Source organism: Rhinopithecus roxellana, chromosome 15, assembly GCF_007565055.1.
Source record: "Rhinopithecus roxellana isolate Shanxi Qingling chromosome 15, ASM756505v1, whole genome shotgun sequence".
NCBI classification, from domain to species: Eukaryota; Metazoa; Chordata; class Mammalia; order Primates; family Cercopithecidae; genus Rhinopithecus; species Rhinopithecus roxellana.
In genome coordinates, this window is record NC_044563.1 from 80,722,398 (window position 1) to 80,747,933 (window position 25,536).

Here is a 25,536-nt window from a genome sequence, read left to right on the forward strand (position 1 = left end):
TGCTTATTTTAGCTTTGACCAATAGAAATGACCTTGCTTTTAAAGCCAGTGAGAGGCCATTAATTTATATTTAAGTACTTCATTTCTTTGGGGTTGAGTGTGTTTCTTAAAATAGTATTTTTTAAAAAAATTTCACATCCCAGTTCATTGGTGGTATAAAGGAGTATGATTAGCTAGATTCTTGTCCTTGTATCTTGTGATCTTGCTAACTTCATTTATTATTTCTTGGTGCTTTTAAAAATAAATCTTTTGGAGTTTTCTACATAGATAAACATGTTGTCTGTAGTTTTTATTTCCTTATTTTCAAGCTGTTTATTTCTTGTTCTTGGCTTTTTTGCACTGGCTAGGACTTCTAGTATGAGATTGAATTAGAGTGACAAGACATGCTTGCCTTATTCCTGATCTTAGGGAGAAAACAGTCAGTCTTTCATCATTAAGTATGATGTTAGCTATAAGTGTTTTTTAGAGGCTCTTTATAAGGTTAAAGGTTGCTAGGTTAAGGAGTACTCCTGGTTTGCTGAGAGTTTTTGTCATGACTGGATGTTGAATTTTGTTGAATGGGATTATTATGTAGTTTTTCTGATTGTCTGTTAATATGGTAAGTTACATTGATTGATATTAGAATATTAAACTAGTCTCGCATTCCTGGAATGAACCCCAGTAGGTCATGATGTATTATCCCTTTAACATATTGTCGGTTTCAATTTGCCATTATTTTACTGAGGATTTTTTACATCTTTGTTGATGAGGTATATTGATGTATAGTTTTCCTTTTTGTAATACCTTTGTCTGGTTTGATAGTTGGGTAATGCTGGTCTTTAGAATGATTTGGGAATATAAAAATTGAGATGCTAGTTTACATTATTATTGTTTTCCGTGTTCAGTATATTTAGGGATTATACAAATATTCTAGGATTTATCTTACTTAAAATCATACAACTTCATTTCCCACCATTTCTGCAATTAGCCCAGAAGAAAAGAATAAACAGCTATTTTATGATTGGGCAAAAAGCCTTCCACTACATTTCTAGAAATGTTGTTAGACTGTTTTTTACATACTGATTTGTATACATCCGAGCTACTTGGTAATCATCTCCTAAATTTCCATTCTCCCAAAGTGGTCTTTCTTCTAACCTATCCCCAAGAGATGGTTAATGTTCAGAGAAAGAGATTCCATAGCTTCTGCTGCTAATAAATTTTAGTGAAATTTTTTAAATCTTGAATTTTTTATAGGGAGATCAAAGTGAAATTTGGATAGCTATGTTCAATTGAGCCTACTTTGCATTTAGTATTTGTATGTTGGAGTTACTGATGCATAATCATTTCTTCCTCTAGATCAATGGACAGTGCAGCTGTTTCCAGAGCATTGAATTACTAAAATCTCGCCCGGCTCATTTGGCTGTTTTCTTACACCATGTAGTTTCACAATTTGACCCTGCAACTTTGGTAATATATTTTACAATCTAGCAGATTCAGAGTTCTTCTGTTGATTCATATGCCATAGAACTTTTCCTATCTATACGATGAGTGGGCAGACTTCTTTTAGTTTTCTGTATAAAGGCAGATATGAAAGATAATTAAAACATTATTTTTTAAAGACTTGGTTATGTAGTAGTAACTGCATTGTTTATGGTAACCTACCTGTTCCAAACATTCCTACTCAATGATGACATAGCAAATTACATTTTTCATGGTTCCTCATTTTGTCTTTTTCATTCCTGTCTCCACTACAGCTTTGTTATCTCTATTCAGACCTGTATAAACATACCAATTCCAAGGAAACTCGTCGCGTCTTCCTTGAGTTTCATCAGTTCTTTCTAGATCGATCAGCAGTAAGTTGCCAAGTTAATGTTGTAATCTTTGCCTTAGTACATGGAATTATTGGCCTCCTGCTTCCAATCTTCCCTCCCATGTTTTTGGATTTTATTGTGCTTTCTCACACCTGTATTATATTTCAATTATTGATTACTCTAGACTGTTTTTTTTTTTTATCATTTCTAAATTAGTTTAGGCATATGAATTCTCACAGTAGGTTTTAGGGGATATGTATATGCACACACATATGTATATATTTGTGTTTTTTTGCATGTGTACAATTAGAGTAAGGAAATGAAAAAGGGAATACATATGCTATTACATATATATTAAGACCTAAGGAATAATACTTGAATAACTGAACTCTTGGTGGCCTCTTTGAAGTTTAGTGGCATAATTTTTACAAAAAAGTGGCAGAAAAGATTATGCTTACACTGCAATAAATGCTGATAATGTTTTACTTTGTCATTAAAAGTGATAATAAGATTTTTAAAGTAGTAAGTTTCATTGTTAGTCTTGTTACAGGTAAATAGCACCTAGCCCTTAATGCATCCTGGATGATCATGCTGCAGGTCCCTAGTCCTTTCACATTTGCAGTTCCCTTAGATGACTGCTTCATACTTTTTCCCCCCTAAAACCTCCATCTCTTCCTTTCCCTAGTCCTTTCTCAGCTGATAACTTTGGCCTTGTTGTTTCTCGGAGAAGTTTAAAGTATATAGAAGAGAACTTCTACCAGATGTATCTTCTGCCTCCATTATACCATACCATGTACTCTACTCTTTCTCCTGATGCTATGGAGTGATTGTCCATCTTTTTTTTCTTTTCTTTTCTTTTCTCTTTTTTTTTTTTTTTGAGACAGACTCTTGCTCTGTTGCTCAGGCTGGAGTACAATGGCACAATTGCCCCTCACTGTAGCCTCTGTCTCCTGGGCTCAAGTGATCCTCCTGCCTCAGCCTCCCAAGTAGCTGGGACTACATGTGCACACCACCATGCCTGGCTAATTTTTGTATTTTGTAGAAATGGGGTTTTACCATGTTGCCCAGTCTGGTCTTGAACTCCTAGGCTCAAGCAATCTGCCTACTTCATCCTCTCAAAGTGCTGCGATTACAGGCATGAGCCACTGCACCTGGCCTCAATTCTCCGTCTTTTATCTAAGGCCAGCTCTGCCCCAGTTTACGGTGTATTTCCTTATACCTACTCAGAGACCTTACTCTAACAATTATCCTCCCTTCTCCTGCATCATCGGTTTTATATTTTCTACAGATAATTACTCACATTAGTGTGCAAACATTGTTATTTTCCCTTTCTAAAAACAAACACACAAACATTTTGGCTCTACTTCTCCCTCTAGCTCCTGTCCCATTTTCTTTGTATTCCTTTACAAAATTGTCTATACACTTTCACATTCAATTACCTACTCAGTGACTTTCCTAACCAACCTACCTAAAATCTCAACCCTTTCACTTTCTGTCACTTTTTCTGTTATTTTTATCCATAGAACTTTTATTTAGTTAGTTAGTTAGTTTATATAGTCAGTGTTCTGTACCTGCAGCTTCCACAGATTCAAACAACCGTGGTTGAAAATATTCAAGGAAAAAAACAAAAGCCAATACCACAATAAAAAATGAAACAAATTTTAAAAATACAGTATAACAACTATTTGCATAGCATTTACATTGGATTAGGTATTATAAGTAATCTAGAGATTTAAAGTATACAGCAGGATGTGCATAGGGTATATGCAAATACAATGCCATTTTGTTTAAGGGACTTGAGAGTTTGCTGATTTTAGTATCCTTGGAGGTTCCTAGAACCAATACCCCATGTGGATATCAAGGGATGACTATATTCCTACTCTCCTACCCTGAATATAAGCTTTATTAGGCCAAATATTTTTGTTCTGTTTGTTCACTGCTGTGTGCCTAACACTGAACAGTTCCTGGGACTTAGTGGGGTCATTTAGGTATGGTTAAATGAGGTAGGGTTCTGATCATACTCCCATTGTTTAAAATATTGTATTATTTTTATTAAAATAATTTACTTTCCTAAAAAAATGACAGTATATTGAAGTATGTTTGAATTTTGCATTTCTTAAGAGGGCACCAAGCTAAGTCAAAACTTAATATTGTGCTACTCATGATCTGTATATCAATATTAAAGTATAAGAAGAATCCTTACAGTTTGATTTGCTAATTATACTTTTATGCTATAGCTCACATTTATTTCACGTAAACACCATCATACACAAATGAGCTTTTATTACTTTTTTGCACTTGAGCTAGAAATGCTTTTAAGAAAGTTGATTTGAGCTACTCTGCCTGTCAAAGAGAAAGTTTTAAAATCCATTTCACTTTTCTTCAAATGGATATAAAGGGATCTTACAATTTTTAGCAGTGACTTATTTTCAAATTTAAAACTTCAGATCTCATAGGACTTGTTTAAATTCTGAAATTATATGACTTAAATAGGTATACAATACAAAATAAGCAGGAAGAGGTTAAGATCTTTTCTCTTAATGCAAAATAATAAAGTTTTCCCCTCCGGTAGTTAGGGGTTGGGGGAAAGCAACAGTCTGGTAATTATTATGCAAGTATTATGGGGAAAATCCTGGCTAGGAATAAGTAAATTCTAAGATAGTCACCTTATTTGGTTCAGTAGCAAGAACTGTAGATTGTTACTGGAGATTTAAAACTCTAAAAACTCAATATTTTCTCACTGGGAGTGTGACATTGTGAGGGTTCTTTACATAGGAAAACGATTAGGAATATTATTGGTCTTCAGAATGAGCATCTCAAATATAGGAAAGAAAAATCATGGCTATATGTGAGTACGTTTTTCATATGATAATATATACATAATTTAGGTTTTACCTATATTGATCTAAATGATATATAACTGATTATATTGACCAATGATTCCAGGAAGTCAAAGCCAGTATATTCATTAGGGTAAGTGTGTCACAGAAGCATTCAGTCACCTAGCTAAACGACTATAGATATTTCCTTTATAGCATGATCTTTGGGAAAAGGGCTTATTTTCAAGTTTAAAGAATAGAATGTTCTGGTGCTGTAAAACGTGAATGAATAAATGAGCTTGTACTTGATTATGCTTGTAGAGTGGGTATCCAAGTAGTATCCCCTTACTTTACACAAGTACTTATGTACATCTTGAAATATCTTTGGTGTTGTTACACCTTTTGTTTGCATTTCATTTTAGCACCTGAAAGTTTCTGTTCCTGATGAAATGTCTGCAGATCTAGGTAAGCTTGGAGCACTGACATCGTGGAGAATTACATCTTAATAGATACGTAGCTCAGCTCATCTGTAAAGGTTTTGTCTGTCACACGGTGACTGGTTGATCACCTGAATCACAATAGAAAGAGAGTCTATAATACATTGAAGAGTAAATGAGGCCGGGCATAGTGGCTCATGCCTGTAATCCCAGCACTTTGGAAGGCCAAGGTGGGTGGATTATCTGAGGTCAGGAGTTCAAGACTAGCCTCGCCAACATGGTGAAACCCCGTTTCTATTGAAAATACAAAAATTAACTGGCATGATGGTGCATGCCTGTAATCCCAGCTACTTGGGAGACTGAGGCAGGAGAATTGCTTGAACATAGGAGGCAGAGGTTGCAGTGAGCCGAGATCATGCCATTAACACATCCAGCCTGGGCGACAAGAGCAAAACTCTGTCTCAAAAAAATAATAATAAATAAAAGAGAAAATGAAATCAGAATTCTGGGGTGAAATATACGAACTGCCCTGAAGAACTTCCCTTTGGCAAATTCCACCTTAAATTTATACAAAATAGCGTTAATATGTTGCCAATTGTATGTTGCCCACAACATACCTTTAGATAACATAATTCCTTTCATTTATGAAGAAAAGAGAAGACCTGAGCTCATTCCTGAGGATCTGCATCGCCACTATATCCAAACTATGCAAGAACGAGTCCATCCAGAAGTTCAAAGGCACTTAGAAGATTTTCGGTAAGCTTAGTGGTAGATAGAGTTTGATATGATTATTCTAAATTAATTCTTTTAGGTAAGAGAAAGTTACACTTTAAATACTTAGCTTAGCACTAGATAAACCATATAGTCTTATTGTTATTAAAACATAGTGAACATCTGGAACCAAAGGGTTATAGTGGAACTAAGAGTCTAGACTCTCCATTCCTGGCACCTTCAGGATCTGAGGTCAGGGCTGTGTCTGTTCTAAGTCTGTTCCTTTAAGATACTGTCTGTGTTCTTGGAGTCATTGCTTCTAGAATTTTTACCTCTGGTATTCTAGATGACATGGACCCGTAAGTGGAAAAGTGACATTTTTCCTGTTCCTAGGAATCGTAGCTATGGAGACTGTGATGAAACGTCCCCAGAGTGAGGTAGTTTTTCTTTAGGCTACCTCAGGAAACTTCTCCATTCCCTTTAGGCAGAAACGTAGTATGGGACTGACCTTGGCTGAAAGCGAGCTGACTAAACTTGATGCAGAGCGAGACAAGGACCGGTTGACTTTGGAGAAGGAGCGGACATGTGCAGAACAGATTGTTGCCAAAATTGAAGAAGTATTGTAAGTAATAGAAGTATATGTGGAAATGCCCTCTCTACTGAGATGCTACTTATGCTTGAAGTACCCTTTGGGCAAGTTTAGCAAACTATCAGATTGTGTATGTGGAGCCATTTATTTTGTCACAGTACTTGAGAAACTGAAACTTTTTTTTCTTTTTTCTGATACTTTATTTTAGGTAAATTTCTTGTGTTCCTTTTTCTGGGTCTTGGTAAATGGGTAACTCTAAAACTTCTAATCAGTGATCAAAAACAGATTGATTAATTATTTTCAATGTATAGGCCTTGGAAATATTTCTTGCCATGAAACGTATACAGTTGGTGACATGAGGGTGAAACAGATATGGATCTTTAGGGGATCAGGGTTCTTTTGGTATTTTATTCTAGGGTGTGGCCCAAAGCATTTGACTCTGTTCTTTCAGTTATCTGAGTTAATAACAATTTTTAAGGCCAGGTATGGTGGCTCACACCTGTAATCCCAGTACTTTGGGAGGCCGAGTGGGCAGATTACTTAAGGCCAAGAGTTCGAGACCAGGCTGGCCAACATGGTGAAACCCCATCTCTACTAAAAACCCAAGAATTAGCCAGGCATGGTGGCGCACTCCTGTAATCCCAGCTACTCAGGAGGCTGAGGCACAAGAATCACTTGCTCCTGGGAGTCGGAGGTTGCAGTGAGCCAGGATCATGCCATTGCACTCCAGCCTGGGTGGCAGAGTGAGATTCTGTCTCAAAAAAATAAGTTAATTAAACTTTCATATTTCATTTTTAAACTTTTTTTTTTTTTTTAATAGGATGACTGCTCAGGCTGTAGAGGAAGATAAGAGGTAACATAACTTTTTTTTCATAGAATTTTAAGAAAAAAAGAAGCTATGTTTTTTCCTTTTGGCCCTAAATTACAATTTATTTCTTTTAATTTACAAATACAGTTTGTGGTCTCCCTCTGGTGGCTTGTATGTTATTTGACTAATACTCTACTGCTGTCCTGAGTAGACTTCTCTTCTCTGTGCAATGACTAGATAGTTCTTTAGTTTTTGTTTGATTCATTTCAATAATTCCAACCTTGGAGTTTTGGAAGTCATTTGATGTCTTTATTCTGCCAGCCCTCCCTTCTCAGAAGTCTTAATTTACTTCATCCTTTCTCCTCCAGTTCCACCATGCAGTATGTTATTCTCATGTATATGAAGCATTTGGGAGTAAAAGTGAAAGAGCCTCGAAATTTGGAGCACAAACGGGGTCGGATTGGATTTCTTCCCAAAATCAAGGTGAGACTGAAATAATGTAGTAGTGTGTTCAGACCTTAGGGCTTCTTTACGTTTGGGTGCAGTGTCTTCCATTGTCTTAGTATTTACTTAATCAGCCAATTAATGCTAGTCATACAAACATTAATAAGGTACTATCTCTGTTCTCAAGAAGCTCAAAATCTAGTGAGAAATCCAGACATGTAAACTATTACTAGACAATGTGAAAAGTGAAATTAGCAGTTTACAAAGAGTGCTATTTCTGATTCTGTTCGTGCCTTATACTTTTCTTTTACTTTGCCTGAACTAAATACCCCCTGTGTTGCTACATAATTATTGTCATGAACATCTTTAGTGGCAGTAGAGTATTCTGTTTGTAGTTATTTGTGTTTTTGTTTAGTGTTTACTAGATTGTAAAGCTGTATGAGTATAAGGACCTTCTTTATTATTGTATTCTCAACTATTAGTAAAATACTTAGTAAATATTTGTTGAATGGATGAATGAATTGTTTAGAATAAGTTCCTGGTAAATGTGCTGTAAAACTACCCTTTGATTTTCCAAAGCTGTCAGTGATAAAGGGTTTAAAGAAAACATCTTGAGTCTGAGGTGTACACAGTACTGTGTGTGAACTTTTAATGAGTACTCTGTGTGTGCACATACATGTGCATAGGTTTTCATTTACATTTAACAATTTCTTTGAACTAAGCATTAGCATTACACTATGAAAATCGCAAAAGCAGTTTACTCTGTTACATATCTCTTATTTTTTGTACTTCAACTCTAGCAAAGTATGAAGAAAGATAAAGAAGGGGAAGAAAAAGGGAAGCGAAGAGGATTCCCCAGCATCCTGGGACCCCCACGGAGACCAAGCCGTCATGACAACAGTGCAAGTATGTTGAACAGTGCTGCATTTTCGCTATTTCAGACCCTCTTCACATCAGAGGCTTCTTTAGCTAAAATGAATTTTTGGAGAAAGGAGTTGTTAAGATGATTTTACTGAACTCCCAACACGCCTTGTTTCCATTCAGTGTTATTTCTGAACTAAGTACCCCCTATGTTGCTACATAATTGTCATAAACATCTTTTGTGGGCCGGGCGCAGTGATTCACGCCTGTAATCCCAGCACTTTGGGAAGCTGAGGCGGGCGGATCACAAGTTCAGGAGATCAAGACCATCCTGGCTAACACAATGAAGCCCGTCTCTACTAAAAATACAAAAAATTAGCCGGGTGCGGTGGCACATGCCTATAGTCCCAGCTACTTGGGAGGCTGAGGCAGAAGAATTGCTTGAACCTGGAAAGCAGAGGTTGCAGTGCATCGAGATTGCACCACTGCACTCCAGCCTGGGCGACACTGGAGCCAGACTCTCTCTCAAAAAAACAAAAAGAAAAGGGGAAAAAGAAAAAAAACATATTTAGTGGCAGTATTCTGTCAAATGTCCATAACATAGTTTACTTACCTCTTCTGATTTTGTTTCCATTCAACTTGTGTTTGTTAAATTAAAAAAAAAAAGTGTGTATAGATCTCTCCACCACACTGTTTAGTCTCTTTATACATATTTACTTAGTCTCCATACTTCTAAAATTTCTCCACCTCTCCATTGTACTTTATTTGCTGATTTCCCTTCTACCCCAGGCTCAATGAAGAGAGATCAACCCACTTGAGATGGCTGCAGGAGAAATAGGGATGGTGGTACCATGGGGAAGGGTCATGTGATGGTTCTTATCTCAGGAAGTACCACACTTGAAAATACTGAAGCCAGGTGCAGTGGCTCTTGACTGTAATTCCAACACTTTGCGAGGCCAAGGCGGGAGGATCACTTGAGCCTGGGAGTTCGAGACCAGCCTGGGCTACATAGTGAGACCCTGCCTCTACAACAACAGCCAAAATTAGCTGTGCATCATGGTGCGTGTGTGTCGTCCGAGCTACTTGGGAGGCTGAGGTAGTATTGCTTTAGTCTGGGGAGTCAAGGCTGCCGTGAGCCATCATCTCACCACTAAGCTCCAGCCTGGGTGACAGAGTGAAACACTGTCTCAAAAAAAAAAAAAAAAAGATATTGGCATGGTAGATGGTGTGAGTAGAATTGTGATAGTGAATGTCCCACACATTGAGGAGTTCTCCCTCAAATACCATTAGTGCCCCTTGTTGAGAAACACTGAGAAGGTATGAAATTTTCAGAGGAAGTTAAAGAGATAGAGGATTTCACAGATGTTAACTGTGAGTTCCAAGGGATACAAAAGAATTTCAGGAATTAGGGGTTAGATTAGGGTATAAAAAGCTGGGTGAGGGTGTAGAATGCTCTGGAGATTAAACACCTGAGTGGGAGTCTTTGGCTTCTTGTGGTGACTTTGTGAACAAGGATAATTAGCAGGATAGGGATTGGTCTGCATGGTGTTTGAGGCACATTATGAGGATGAAGATGTGAGTGTTGGGAGAGAACTGGGGTGGGAACTTACTAAGAACTCACAGAAATAAAGACTTCATCTTCATTCTTACAAATGAACACAGCTCCATGTCTCTCAGTATTCCTCCTCCCTCTGTCCACCATTGTTCTCCTTCTTTTCTCATGACCCTTCTTCTTTCCCTGCATCTTCCTCTTCCTCACTTTCATCGTCTTGTCTCATCCCTCCTCCATCTCCCCATCTTTCTCGTCTACCTTCCTTTCCTTTTCTCTCTTCTCTTCTTCCTTCCTTCATCTGTCTGTCTGTATGTTTCTCTGCATAACAATCCACTATATATATTTTTTAGGGTCTACCATGTTTCACACATTTTACCAGATTCTTTTACATTGTCCTTTTTTGCTTTTAGCTAATTTGCAATACCGATTATTTTATTTGTTTTATTTATTTATTTATTTATTTTGAGATGGAGTCCCACTCTGTCTTCCAGGCTGGAGTGCAGTGGCGCAATTTCGGCTCACTGCAACCTCCGCCTCCCGGGTTCAAGCGATTCTTCTGCCTCAACCTTCCGAGTAGCTGGGATTACAGGCACGTGCCACCACCATACCTGGCTAATTTTATTTATTTATTTATTTATTTATTTATTTATTTATTTTGAGGTGGAGTCTTGCTCTGTCGCCCAGGCTGGAGTGCAGCCGGGCGATCTCGGCTCACTGCAAGCTCCGCCTCCTGGGTTCACACCATTCTCCTGCCTCAGCCTCCCGAGTAGCTGGGACTACAGGCACCCGCCACCGTGCCCGGCTAATTTTTTTATATTTTTAGTAGAGATGGGGTTTCACCGTGTTAGTCAGGATGGTCTCGATCTCCTGACCTTGTGATCTGCCCATCTCGGCCTCCCAAAGTGCTGGGATTACAGGCGTGAGCCACCGCACCCGGCCTTATGTATTTTTAATAGTCACGGAGTTTCACCATATTAGCCAGGATGGTCTCGGCCTCCTGACCTCGTGATTCGCCCACCTTGGCGTCCCAAAGTGTTGGGATTATAGGCTTGAGCCACCACACCCAGCCGCAATCCAGATGATTAACCACCATTTTCTGTTCAGTTGGCAGAGCCATGGAACTACAGAAGGCGCGCCACCCTAAGCACTTATCCACACCCTCATCTGTGAGTCCTGAACCTCAGGACTCTGCCAAGGTGCGCCAGAGTGGGTTAGCAAATGAAGGAACAGACGCTGGATACCTGCCTGCCAATTCCATGTCTTCTGTAGCTTCAGGGGCCTCTTTTTCCCAGGAAGGAGGGAAAGAGAATGATACAGGTGAGCTAGTGCTGTAGTTCAGCTTAACTAAGCATCAAGATTTTAAACACACTAACTGAAAAATAGAGTGGCAAGTTAATCAAGACTAAATCCCAGTTTAATTTAATTTTAACATTTTAATATGCTACAACCAATAATAAATCTATGCTGAATGATAATTTAAGTTCTGATTTGTCCAAAAAAATATTTATTAAGCTCTCTTGTCAGGCGTTAGGTTTGTCCCGGATGTTAACATGCAATAATTATACACAGATGCTTGCCTCATGAGCTTACTGTCTTGAGAGCGATAGTCACAAATATAAAAAATGCAAATTGTGCCAAGTCCAATCAAGGGAAGGTAAAGGGAGTATTGAGGGAACTGGTCAGTAGCTAGAGGCAGATGTGGGTGTCTAAAGAAGACTTTTAAAAAATCTGAGATTAACTAGAGGTTTTATTTTTCAATGTTAGTAGGAAGGCAACTGAAAGAAAAGGTAGAATATGTGGGAGACAGTACATAAGCAGTAGAACAGAGTTGTGAGGAGAGAGGAGATGAGATGTAGAGTGTATATGTAAAGGTAAGACTATTTACTGAGAGTGAGAGTTCAGTGAGAAGAGCAAGGGAATTTGAAGAGTAAAGAAAGATATGAAGTAATTGTTGTAGATAATTGGGCAAGGAGCTTATTACCATGTCTTCATCCTTGTTCGGGAGGTGGTTCAATTTCTGGTGGTCACATGATCAAGAATGAGGCTCTGGGAGTGGTCCCTGAGGTGCCATAGAGGAGGCTACTAGGGATGAAGACGGCAAGGAACCAAGGAGCCAGGAGTTTGAATAGCTTAATATTCATGGCTTGTGAGGTCACCAAGTGTGGTTTTTATCATGGAGAGGAAAACTGTGAGCCACCAGCCAACTTTTAGCATTGCTAGATGATTGTTTTGAGGAGGAAGAGCATGTGATAATATCCAGAGCATGAGAGTCTCAGTGGAGCAAGAGATTATACAAGAAGACAAGGCCAGATGCGGTGGCTCACACCTGTAATCCCAGCACTTTGGGAGGCTGAGGCAAGTGGATCACCTGAGATCATGAGTTGGAGAACAGCCTGGCCAACGTGGTGAAACCCTGTCTCTACTAAAAATACAAAAATTAGCCAGGCATGGTGATGTGCACCTGTAATCCCAGCTCCTCGGGAGGCTGAGGCAGGAGAATCGCTTGAATTCAGGAAGTGGAGGTTGCAGTGAGCCAAGATCGCGCCAGTGCACTCCAGCCTGGCAACAGAGCGAGACTCTATCTCAAAGAAAAAGAAAAAAAGAAGACAAGATAATGGTCCAAAAATCATATTGAGGAACAAGAAGGCCATCCATCTCATCTCCACCCTGACATATACAATATAAGACAGAAACTGATACATCAGTTTCTGTCTCAGAGGGCTGTAGCAGAAGAGGTAAGCCCCTGGGGATAGGCAGTTTTCTACATAAGACAAAGAAGTACGGGTGATATTTGGAGAAAACTCTGGGGATTTTGTCAGATATGGAACTCTGAAGATACTGGATTGAGTATATGCATTGATATTTCATGGCTCCTGTGACTCCTTAAAATAAAAACATGGTAGGTGACGGATGAACAGAAACTATAAAGAGAAAGAAAGTAGAGGAAGGGAATATCTTATCAGGAAATAAGATATTTTAACAAATACTTAGGAGATTGAAAGCAGACAAGAGTGATTTGTTGGATAAAATGTAAAGGAGACGGGCATGGTGGCTTACTCCTGTAATCCCAAAACTTTGGGAGGCTGAGGCAGGAGGATTGCTTGAGCCTAGAAATTCAGGACCAACCAGGGCAATGTGACAAGACTCTGTCTCTCCAAAAATGAAAAAGTCAGCCAGTCGTATGGCATGTGCCTGTAGTCCTAGCTAATCAAGAGGCTGAGGTGGGGTGATCACTTGACCTATGAGGGCCAGGCTGCAGTGAGCCATGTTCGTGCCACCGTAATGCAGCCTGGATGGCAGAATGAGACCCTATCTCAAAAAAAAAAAAAAAAAAAAAAAAAAACCACAAGATAAAACCATAAAGGAAGCCAGAGCCCATCATTGGTTTAAACAGTCTAAGATAGAACCTAGTCTGCTCACTGGAACCCTGGAGAGACTTTGGGCTCAGAGTTAGCATATGTTATGCAGTGCAGAAATAAAAAGAGCAAAAATGATGAACTAATTGCAGGTCTATAATCAAAATAGTTATGTCAGCAACTTCTAATCCCTGAATTATAGAGTATGAGCAGTCTCTGTCACTTGTAGACTAGAAGAAAAAACAGTACTCTTTTTTAAAATAATTGAGTGAATTGTGTAGGGGGAGTTAAGTCCCTCCACAATACTGATGGCTTGGAGTTCTGACATTTGGGAGCCCAAGGCCTGACAGTAGACATGCCGGCGACTCACTGTGCTTAGAGAGCTCTCAACTGAAACAGATCTATTACTATATAGCAGCAAAACAAAGCCAAGTCAGCCACTCACTTTCATCATTAAACACGAACATCATTACTCTCCCTTGTCAGAGTCAAGACGTAAGATAATATATAATGCCAAACATATCGGACAGTGACATAAAGAGAGAACACAGATAAACAGAAAAACTTCCCCTAGAAGAAAAAGATAATTTGATAATAGACAAGAACTTAGCAAAATACTTCTAAGTTAGGTAGTATACTTGGGGACATTAAAGAAGTTATTATCTCTATAAAGCAAGAATAGGGAGCATTCAGAGACAAAAGATTTTTAATATGACTATTAAACACAGTGACATCTGTTATATTATCAATTTCTATGTGATAAGTTATCCCAAAGCATAATGGCTTAACACAAAAACATTTATCTCGACTTTTTGGTGGATGAAGAACTCCAAAGCAGCTTAGTCGGGTGGTTCTGGGTTAGAGTCGGTCATAAAGTTGCAGTCAAGATATTAGCCAGTCGTCAGAAAGCTGAACAGGGGCTGGGGAACCCATTTCTGTGCTCACTCAGGTGGCTGATGGCAGGAGGCCTTAGCTCCTCGCTCGTGGTCCTGGCTCCTTGCCACATAGACTTTTCCGTAGAGATACTTGAGTGTTCCCTGAAATGGTAGCTGGCTTTTCCTGAGTATCCCAAAAAAGAGAGCAAAAAGAAGGCCCCAGTGTCTTTTCTGACATAGTCTCTATAGGTGCACTCTGTCACTTCTGCAAGTTAGAAGCAAGTCACTAAATCTAGCTCATACTCAGGGAGGGAGGAATTAGGCTCCACCCCTGAGGGAGGAATATCAAAAAAATGTGTGGATATATTTTCAGACCACCACAACTGTCAGTATTTAAAGGAAAAAAAAGAAGTCCCTAAAATTGAAGTCAAGGAAATATTTTAGAGCGTACATCAGAAATATGAAAGGATAGAAATTTGAGAGAGAAGAATTATATAGAGAACCACTACAGAGGGCCAACATCTGTCTCTTTCACAAAAAAGTCAGCTGAGGACGTGGAGAAGAGATGGTTAAACAACAGGAGAAAGTTTCCCAGAGTTGAAGAAGAATACCCATCTTCAGGTAGAAAGGGCTCACTGAGGACCATCTATAGCAAATGCTTTTTTAAAAATCCCTTCTTAACATGTCCTTTGAAATTTAGTGCACCAGGGATAAGCTTTCAGAGAAAAAAAAATGGGGATTATACTGCATCACATTCCTCATCATAACACTGGGTGCTGAAATACAAAAGAGCCATGCCTTCAACTCTCTGAAGGAAAATGGTTTTGAACTTAGAATCCTATATCCATCCAAGCTATTCATCAAATATGAAGAAAGAATAAAAACATTTTCAGATACGCAAGGTCCACAGTTTAACCGGAATGTACCTTTCCCTTTAAAATCATTTGAGGATACACATTCTAGCAACATGAGAGGAAAAATTAAGAAAGAAAATGTCCTGGGATCCAGGAAACTTTGGAAACACCCAGGAAAGTGGCAAAGGGCAGTTCTGAAATGATGGTTGTGTCTCAGGCCAAGAGAGCCACGGCTCCAGTTTGGAACACAAGAACATCACAGATAAGAAAAGAGGGATCTTAGGCAGTGGATAGTATGACGCAGCAGAGGAAACAGTTTGAGACTTGATAAAATTATATAACTTTGACAGCAATAAAAGAAAAGCATTTAGAAATGTTAAGAAAAACAATTGTTCAGGAAAATAAGTCATGATTTCAACATGAAGCAAAATAAAAAGTGGCATGATCTTTAGCAATTGATGGTGTGTAAGAAAGACTTTAATAAACGTTCTATTTGAAGTGGCGCATGAATTGCATCATTGGACCAACAGGAAAAAATACATAATCCTAACTAGTATACTTCTTAATCTGGCGGGAATGATATATACATGTGTGTTGTAGATGACAGTATATATATGTCATAAACACTTTTTCTTGATTTTCAGACTTGTAGAATAACCCTACCAAGCAAAGCATGGAATAGTTCATTATGGCTGCAGATTAGAATACAAATGTAAAAAATTCTTTTATGATGCAAGGAAAAATGTAGTTGAAACAAATGAAAGGTAGAAGGCAGGAAATACAATTAGAGGGAGGATGTGGACACTGAATACCTAATCTGACATAGAACAGAGTTGAGATACTAATTTTTTGATAGAACAAAAACATAGACATGTCATTTAAATTTAGGTAGTAACTGATAACCCAGTTAGTAATAATGATAAAACTATTAAACATTGGGAAGAAATGGGAGGAAAGTGAAGGTGGAAAGTGTAAGTCAGCAAAATCCTCAGAGGGGAAAGAAATAGATGCTAACTAAAGATAATAAATCATGAAAAAGAAAGAGGTTATTTGTAGTTGGACCACTATAATAACTCACATTTGAAAACATGAAAAAGGATTGATACTGGGGTAGAAAAGCATAAGATGGGAAAATGTTGTTCCTCATCATACACTCTTCTGCACTATATAAGTCCTTGCTATTTCTTATGTTAATTTTTAAGAAACAACTTTAAAAATTATTTTTCTGACCAGGCATGGTGGCTCACACCTATAATCCTAGCACTTTGGGTGGCCAAGGTGAAAGGATTGCTTGAGCCCAGGAATTCAAGACTAGCCTAGGCAAAGGAGCAAAACCCCATCTCTACAAAAAATTTTAAAATGAGCCAGATGTGGTGGCACGCAACTGTAGGCCCAGCTACTTGGAAGGCTGAGACGGGAGGATCATGTGAGGCTGAGATGGGAGGATCACGTGAGCCTGAGATGCCATAATTTTGTATGTTAAATTTTTAGTTCTAGTGAACCTGCAGTTGTTTAAATAAGAATGTAGCTGTGGATTAGACTGAAGCTCTTCTGGGAACTAAATTTTTTTGGTGACCAGTGACTTTATTAAGTGTTAACACTCTTCAAATGTCTGACTTTTGTCTATAGGATCAAAGCAAGTTGGAGAAACACCAGCACCTGGAGACACCTTAGATGGCACACCTCGTACTCTCAATACTGTCTTTGATTTCCCACCACCTCCATTAGACCAAGTGCAGGAGGAGGAATGTGAAGTAGAAAGGTAATTCAGTGATATCTTAGAGAAACTTAGGGCATTACTTAAAGTTTTTAAATTATATACTATTCCTATACTTTAGTAGCATTCTAGCACTTAAGCCTGGCATGGTGGTATGTACCTATAATCCCAGCTACTTGGGAGGCTGAGGCAGGAGAATCAATCACTTAAACTCAGGAGTTTGAGACAGGCCTGGGCAATGTAGTAAGCCCCCACTTCAAACTGTAAAAAATAAAATAAATAAATAAATAAGTTGGGTACATAAAAGAACTAAAACACCTTTTCAGAACTTGTTACTGAAATTTAGAAAGGTACTCAAATTTTCTTCAATTTATTTTATATTAAATTATTACAGAATTATTTATCAAGCTTGTTGGAGTTTAACCTAGCTTTGAGTATCCTTGGTATAAATTTATTGATCACCATTTTGTTTTCATGTTACTTTTTACTCTCCATTGTTTTAGGGTGACTGAACATGGGACACCAAAGCCCTTTCGAAAGTAAGTATATCTTAAGCAGCTTTCAATAAAGGCGCATTTTAAGAAATGTAACCTTTTGTCCTCTTGAAGTTCCAGTTTAAAGGAAAAGAAACCCTGTATACCAATCTGTTAATGTAGTCTAAAAGAAAGCTGTTAAGAAACACCCGTCATTCAAAAGCTGTATTTTGAAGTATGTATAAAACAGCCATTTGTAGGAGAGGATGAAATTTCAGGCTCTGTGCTAAGTCAGATTCAGGAATCTGATTAGAATTTATTGTAATATAAAGACTTGTGCTGTTTCCCGTTGTCCACCTGAAGTCCTCAAATTGAAATCACTATTTTTGCTTCGTAGGTTTGACAGTGTAGCTTTTGGAGAAAGTCAAAGTGAGGATGAACAATTTGAAAACTGACTTAGAGACAGATCCACCCAACTGGCAGCAGCTTGTTAGTCGAGAAGTGTTATTGGGACTAAAACCTTGTGAGATTAAAAGACAGGAAGTGATTAATGGTGAGTGTAATCAATTTGTTGTTGTTTACAAATACTGAGTTTTGTCAGAGTAAATTAAGTCTCTCAGCCTTGGAGTTTGCTTCAAAATTTCTCCTAGCCTTTTGTTTTAAACAAAGAGGAAATTAAACTGGACAGATAATCCTTGACCTCAAGAAAATGCAAGTGCTTCTATGATTCTTATTGATAATTTAAAAGGAAAAGGTGTTTAGCCTTAAAGATATTTAAGATTCATAGCATTATAGATCTTAAAGTTGAAAAGTCATTGTAACAACTAAGTTATTTTTATGTATAGATTTTAAATGAGGAAGGTAAGGCCCAGGGAGATTGAATTCATTAAGATCATACAGCTAATAATATAAAAGGAAAAAAAATTCATTCCTGGTCTTCTTTCTGTATCCAAGTGCAGTGTTCTTCATTTAACCTAGCATGTATGTGATAAATGTGTGGCATGGATGCTGTACCCTTTGCTATCCTTAGCATGTGATTTGAATAAATATCTTGTCTCTGACAATACAGAGACATCATGAAATTATAAGCCTGACCCCAGAAATGAGTGTTTATAGGCAAATTAGGTAACCAAAAGTACTATTATTTCTTAAGAGGGCTCAAATTAAAGGCTATATGATGTTGTGGCTTACAGTTTTCTTAATGACATAGTTGTGATAGGTGGGTATTATTGTAAACAGATAGATGAGTTTGGGAATACACTAAAAAAAAAAAAAGTTTTGAATGATATTTTTTATTTGTCAGTATTCAACTCTCAGAGCCAGTATGTAGGAGAATTTCTTGGAATCAGAATGAGTTCAGAGATATTTTATCCTTTCTAAATGATAAATAATGTATTATATAATTCATTTGCTACTTCACTCCAGCTAAAGAGTATGATTGATCCTATGAAATTGTTCTAAGTAAGGCAACATTTCGTATGTCTTTCCTGCTCAGAATTGTTCTACACTGAAAGAGCTCATGTTCGAACACTGAAGGTTCTTGATCAAGTGTTCTATCAGCGAGTGTCCAGAGAAGGAATTCTGTCACCCTCAGAGCTACGGAAAATTTTTTCAAACTTGGAAGATATTCTTCAACTTCATAGTAAGAGAAATTAGCTCTGATCTTTGCCCCTAACATTTCCAATAGAGAAAATATTGTGAGTATAAAATTTTGTAAATGTACCCATGTTAGTATTCCTGAGATTATATGTGAGAATGTAATATAAATAAAGAAATGATTGGAACTTTGACTAGATCCTTTTCCTCACAATCAGTCTTACATATACAATGTGTCAACATAGGGCTTCCAGTCTAAAGTCAGTGTCTAAGGTGAAAAACATGAATAGTCAAATTCACCGTTGAAAATTTTCTATCAATTATAGTATATATATATCTCTTTAAATATATATATCCAATATAATAATATATGTATAAATGTATTTTTTAAATAGTAGTATATGGTATATAATCGCATGGTTGGGTAATTTTCAGAAATTGTTTTTATTGTTTTGAGACGGAGTCTCGCTCTGTTGCCCAAGCTGGAGTGCCGTGGTGCAATCTTGGCCCACTGCAACCTCTGCCCCCTGGGTTCAAGGGATCCTCCCACCACAGCCACCTGAGTAGCTGGGATTACAGGCGTGCACAACCACACCCAGCTAATTTTTGTGTTTTTCGTAGAGACGGGTTTCACCGTGTTGGCCAGGCTGGTCTCAAAACTCCTGACCTCAAGTGATCCACCCGCCTGCTTCGGCCTCCAAAGTGCTGAGATTATAGGCTGAGCCACTACGCCTGGCCTCAGAAATTGTGTTATTGTTTTGTGGCTTGGAATACTTGAATAAGTGTATAAAAATTCCACCTTGTTGACATTTTATTGGTTGAAATCATCTTGGACTTTCGGACGGTAATATGATGTTCCTCTCATTTATAGGTCACTATTTCTCTATGACCCTTAATTTTTTTTATCTTTCTTTTTCATGTCATCACTACCTATAAACATCTGCTAACCAAATTGATGCCTTTTATTCCTTTGTGGGTAATCTTGGGTTTCACAGGCATGCATTGACAAATTCAGGCTTGATTATATCCATTGCCTGCACACTTACACATTTTGAGAGGATCAGTGAACAGAATTACTTGTACTGTTTACATTCAAGTTCTTTTTGAGCATGATTATAGATGGAGTCTTGAGGTTAAATGAATATTTGATGCAACTACCATGTATGTAAAGTGCTAGTTTACAAAACTTTTTTGTTTAGCACCTGTTTTTCAGATAGAGTTTATAATGTCTGGATGTATAAGCACTATGTCCAGATTTCTATTTAAGGAGATAAGAAGCAACTTTACTACTGTGAAAATCCTCTTTATTTAAAAAAAAAAAAAAATTAGCTACTCTGTACTACCAGTAATTCTGTCTACACTGAGTGCATTACTAACATTTTTCTATCTTTTTATCTTTAGTTGGATTGAATGAACAAATGAAGGCTGTTCGAAAGAGAAATGAGACCTCTGTTATCGATCAGATTGGGGAAGATTTGCTGACATGGGTAAGGAAATTTTCTGTTTCTCTTTATTATTTTTATGGACACTTGGTCAGATTCAAGGTTGAGTAACTAACCTTTCCAAATACGCAAACTCACCCATTTTGCAAAGTTAATGTAAAGCTGAAAAAGGTCAAGCAGTAGATTCCATTTCAAGAAACCACTTTTTTTTTTGCTCATCTGTAAGAAGCAATCCCTTATCCGTTAAAGTCATACCATGAGATTGCAGTGATTCAGTCACACCTTCAGACTCCACTGTAATCCTAGTTTTTTTGCAGTTACCTCTTCCACGGAAGTCTTGAACCCCTGGAAGTCACCTGTGAGGGTTGGAATCGACTTCTTCCAAACTCCTGTTAATATTGATATTTTGACCTCCTCCTGTGAATCATGAATGTTCTTAATGGCATCTAGAATATTGAATCCTTTTCAGAAGGTATTCAGTTTGCTTTGCCCAGACCCATCAGAGGAATCACTGTTATGGCAGCTATCACCTTATGAAATATATTTCTTAAATAATAAGACTTGAAAGTAAAAATTACTCCTTGATCCATGAGCTGCAGAATGAATATTGTGTTAGCAGGCCTGAAAACAACATTAACCTCCTTGTACATCTCCATCAGAAGTCTTTAAGTGACCATGTGCATTGTCAATGGGCAGTACTATTTTAAAAATAACTTTTTTTTCCTGAGCAGTAGATCATAACAGACGTGCTGTCATCCAGGCTTTGTTGTTTCATTTATAGAGCACAGGCAGAGTAGATTTCGCATTATGCTTAAGGGCCCCAGGAATTTCAGAATGGTAAATTATCATTGGCTTCAATTTAAAGTCATTGGCCCCTAACAAGAGAACTGGACTTTCTTTTGACATGTTGAAGTCGGACATTGATTTCTCCTCTCTAGCTATGAAAGTTCTAGATGGCATCTTCTTCCAATGGAAGGCTATTTCATCTACATTGAAAATCTTTGTTTAGTGTAGCCGTTGTAATTAATTATCTCAGGTACGTCGTCTGGGTAACTTACTGTAGCTTCTACTGCTATATCAACACTTGACGCATCACTTTGTACTTTTATTTTTATGGAGACGACTTCTTTTCTTAAATCTCATCAGTTTACCCCTGCTACCTTCAAACTTTTCTTCTGTAGCTTCCTTACCTCTCAGCCTTCATAGAAATGAAGAGAATTAGGGGCTTGCTTTGTATTAGGCTTTGGCTTAAGGGAATATTATGGCTGATTTCATCTTCTTTATACAGACCATTCAAAATTCCTCCATACCAGCAATAGGCTGTTTCAGTTTCCTCTTGTTCATTTGTTCATTGGAGTAGCACTTTTATTTCCTTCAAGAATTTTTTCTTTGTGTTTACAAGTTGGCCATTTGGCATAAGAGCCAAATCTCAGCTTTTGACATGCCTTCCTTACTAAACTTAATCATTTCTAGCTTTTAATTTCAAGTGAGAGATGTGCGACTCGTCACTTGAATCCCTAAAGACCATTGTAGCGTTGTTAATTGGCCTAAATTCAATATTGTTGTGTCTCAGAATAAGGAGGCCCAGGGAAAGGGAAGAGAGATGGGGGATGGTCAGAACACACACGACATTTTTCCATTAGGTTTGCCACCATATGTGGGTGCAGTTCATGGTGCCCCAAAACAATAAATAGTAAAATCAAAGATCACTGATCACAGATCACCGTAACAGTTATAGTGAAATGAAAAAGCTTAAACTATTATGAGAACTACCAAAATGTGGCACACAGACATGACATGAGCACATGGTTTTGGAAAAATGGCACCAACAGACTTGCTCAGGGTTGTCACAAACCTTTAATTTGTGAAAAATGCAATATCTGCAAAGTACAATAAAAATACGAGGTATGCCTGTACCTGTAAAAAGTTGAGGAAAAGCTAAATGGTGGTTTGTAACTGTCACATACAAAGAGTTAATTCAGAAGAAGGCATTGGCCAGAAATCATAAAAGCAAGAATCATAAATAGGCCTTTAGATTTTACTCTTGCTGTTTAAATAAAATCATTTTGGAAAGTATTTTTCCAGTATTGTTCCTTAAGATCACTTTACATATACAGACAATCCTTGACTTACTGTGGTTCCCACTTTGGCAGTTTTTTTACTTTACAGTGGTGGGCAAGTAATACACATTCAGTAGAAACCACACTTTGAATTTTGACTTTTAATCTTTTCCGGAGCTTGGCAATATGTGGTATGTTACTCTCGATGCTGGGCAGCAGCCGTGAGCCACAGCTCCTGGTCAGCCATGTGATCACAGGGTAAACAACCACTCTACAGTGTATATAGATGATTTTGCCCAGCTGTAGGCTAATGCAAGTGTTCTGAGCACATTTAAGGTAGGCTAGGCCAAGCTATGGTATTTGGTAGGTTCAGTGTATTAAATGCATTTTCAACTTAAGATATTTTCAATTTTTGATGGTTGTATTAGGATATAACTTCATCAGAAATCAAGGAACATCTATACTTAAACTGCTTGTAAAACTACTGTAGAGGCTGGGCGCCGTGGCTCACGTCTGTAATCCCTGAACTTTGGGAGGCCGAGGCAGGCAGATCACCTGAGGTCAGACCAGCTTGACCAATATGTAGAAACCCCGTCTCTACTAAAATTACAAAATTAGCCAGGCATGGTGGTGCATGCCTGTAATCCCAGCTACTCCGGAGGCTGAGGCAGGAGAATCACTTGAACCTGGGAGGTGGAGGTTACGGTGAGCCAAGATCGAGCCATTGCACTCCAGCCTGGGTAACAAGAGTGAAACTCTGTCTCAAAACAAAAACAAAACTACTGTAGAACTGCTTGAGGTTGGGGGCATTATTTTCTTTGGTAAACCCAGCTGCTGTTTGTAGTTGTTTGGTGCTTTGATTGACTAACATGCTAAAAATGCTGCCAATCTCATTGTTAAACATGTTGAATGTCATATTCATCATAGAGTAAGAATACAAAATTGGAGTGACCTATTAAAATATTGCTTTGTATGTGTCCTACTTGAAAAAATACTCTGAATTTATCTACAAATGTGCTACGGAAGGGCTTTTTACAAAATGCCTTTATGTGCAAACTTTTGGGAATATGGCTTTAAATGGAAGATTATATGGAAAACCTATTCGCAAACCTTAAAGCAATTATCTACAAGTATAGATGCTGTATTAAAAAACAATGTATTTGACTTATAAGAGCACCTACTAGTAAATCACTTTTTAGGTGTTTGACCATCAGAAATCTTAAAATCATGGCATATGCAAACTTAAATTTACAAAGTAAAAAATATTAGTGAGAAGTATAATATTTTGCAAAAGAATTCATAAGCTCATTGATCTCCCCCAAGCCAGCTCCAGCTGCTACACAGGTGAAACAGCAGTGATTTAATTTTATTTCAACCCAGAAAAGTTATGCCCTGCCTGTGGTCAAAGTGGGTTTTATAGTGAGTAAGAAAGAATGCTAGTATGCCAAGGATTTGCTTCCCAGAGTAGTAAGATGGTAGTTGTTGTAAAGGTGTCAGGGTGTAAGAAAATTAAATTTTAGGCTGGGTGTAGTGGCTCATGCCCATAATCCCAGCACTTTGAGAGGCCAAGGCAGGCAGATCACTTGAGGTGAGAAGTTCAAGACCAGCCTGGCCAACATGGTGAAATCCCATCTCTACTAAAAATACAAAAAAAATTAGCCAGGTGTGGTGGTGCATGCCTGTAGTCCCACCTACTTGGGAGGCTGAGGCAGGAGAATCACTTGAACCTGGGAGGCGGAGGTTGCAGTGAACTGAGATTGCGCCACTACACTCCAGCCTGGGCCACAGAATGAGACTGTCTCAAAAAAAAAAAAAAAAAAAAAAAAGAATGAAAATTTAGTCTCAGTCTTCAGGCATTTTGTATCTTACATTCTCCAAATGTCAGCTTTTCTGTGTAATTTACAAGTAATGTAGGCACAAAGGTAATAGGTTGTGATAGGCTACAAGTAAGAAAACATTGGGACTCGGCACAGTGGCTCACACCTGTAATCCTAGCACTTTGGGACACCGAGGCGGACAGATCAGCTGAGGTCGGGAGTTCGAGAACAGCCTGGCCAACATGGTGAAACCCCGTCTCTACTGAAAATACAAAAATTAGCTGAGTGTGGTGGTGTGTGCCTGTAATCCCAGTTACTTGGGAGGCAGAGGTGAGAATCTCATGAACCCGAGAGGCAGAGGTTGCGGTGAGCCGAGATCGTGCCATTGTACTCCAGCCTGGGCGACAGAGCAAGACTCTCAAAAAAATAAAAAAGAAGAAGTAAGCATTGGAATATGATCAGAAAAGATCTGGTTGTGTCAAGGTCAGACCTTTTTAATGGAGAACCATTGATATTTCACAGAGATATGCAGTTCTGTGTATTTTGTCACTTGAGAGTACTTATTGAAATGTTGAAAGGATTCTGGTTGTCTGTCTCTTTGGCCTTGTATAAGCTCAGTATCCCATTCTCTTTTGTGTTCTTTGCATTCTTGGCACAGTTCAGCGGACCAGGAGAGGAGAAATTGAAACATGCTGCTGCTACCTTTTGCAGTAACCAGCCTTTCGCCCTGGAAATGATCAAGTCTCGTCAGAAAAAGGATTCTCGATTTCAGACTTTTGTGCAAGTGAGTTGAGTGAGTCATGTAAGAAAAAAAATAAGGCAAGTTTTTATCAATTATCAGATAAACTGGGGAAATTCTGACTAAGACTTTTACAAACATTACATCTATGTTAACTTTTTTTTTGTTTTTTTGAGATAGGGTGTCGCTCTGTCGCCCAGGCTGGAGTGCAGTGGCACAATCTCAGCTCACTGCAACCTCTGCCTCCTGGGTTCAAGTGATTCTCCTGCCTCAGCCTCCCCAGTAGTTAGGATTACAGGTGCATGCCACCACACCCTGCTAATTTTTTCTATTTTTAGTAGAGACGGGGTTTTACCATGTTGGCCAGGCTGGGCTTGAACGCCTGACCTCAAGTGATCCGCCCGCCTCGGCCTCCCAAAGGGATTACAGGTGTGAGCCACTATACCCGGCCCATATTAACATTTTTAAAAGCTATACATTATCTCTTAAATTCCTGGCAGGCATAAAAATGATTTTGGAATGGTGAATAATGAAAAATATGTCAGGATTAAAATACTTGATACAGAAATCCACATTGCCACGAGGCTTTTATCAGG

At 38.3% G+C, this 25,536-nt stretch overlaps 1 protein-coding gene across 1 annotated transcript in view; it reads left to right on the top strand.

The window, feature by feature from the left end:
- ARHGEF12 (Rho guanine nucleotide exchange factor 12) overlaps positions 1-25,536 on the top strand; it is a 148,823-nt gene that overhangs the window by 103,276 nt on the left and 20,011 nt on the right. Inside the window, 16 exon segments of the mRNA XM_010356998.2 lie at positions 1,336-1,446; positions 1,734-1,832; positions 5,032-5,074; positions 5,697-5,802; positions 6,242-6,379; positions 7,167-7,199; positions 7,523-7,637; positions 8,399-8,504; positions 11,116-11,328; positions 16,726-16,858; positions 17,317-17,352; positions 17,684-17,738; positions 17,740-17,839; positions 18,782-18,928; positions 20,284-20,369; positions 24,860-24,985. Coding sequence (XP_010355300.2) covers positions 1,336-1,446; positions 1,734-1,832; positions 5,032-5,074; positions 5,697-5,802; positions 6,242-6,379; positions 7,167-7,199; positions 7,523-7,637; positions 8,399-8,504; positions 11,116-11,328; positions 16,726-16,858; positions 17,317-17,352; positions 17,684-17,738; positions 17,740-17,839; positions 18,782-18,928; positions 20,284-20,369; positions 24,860-24,985 — 1,647 coding nt within the window.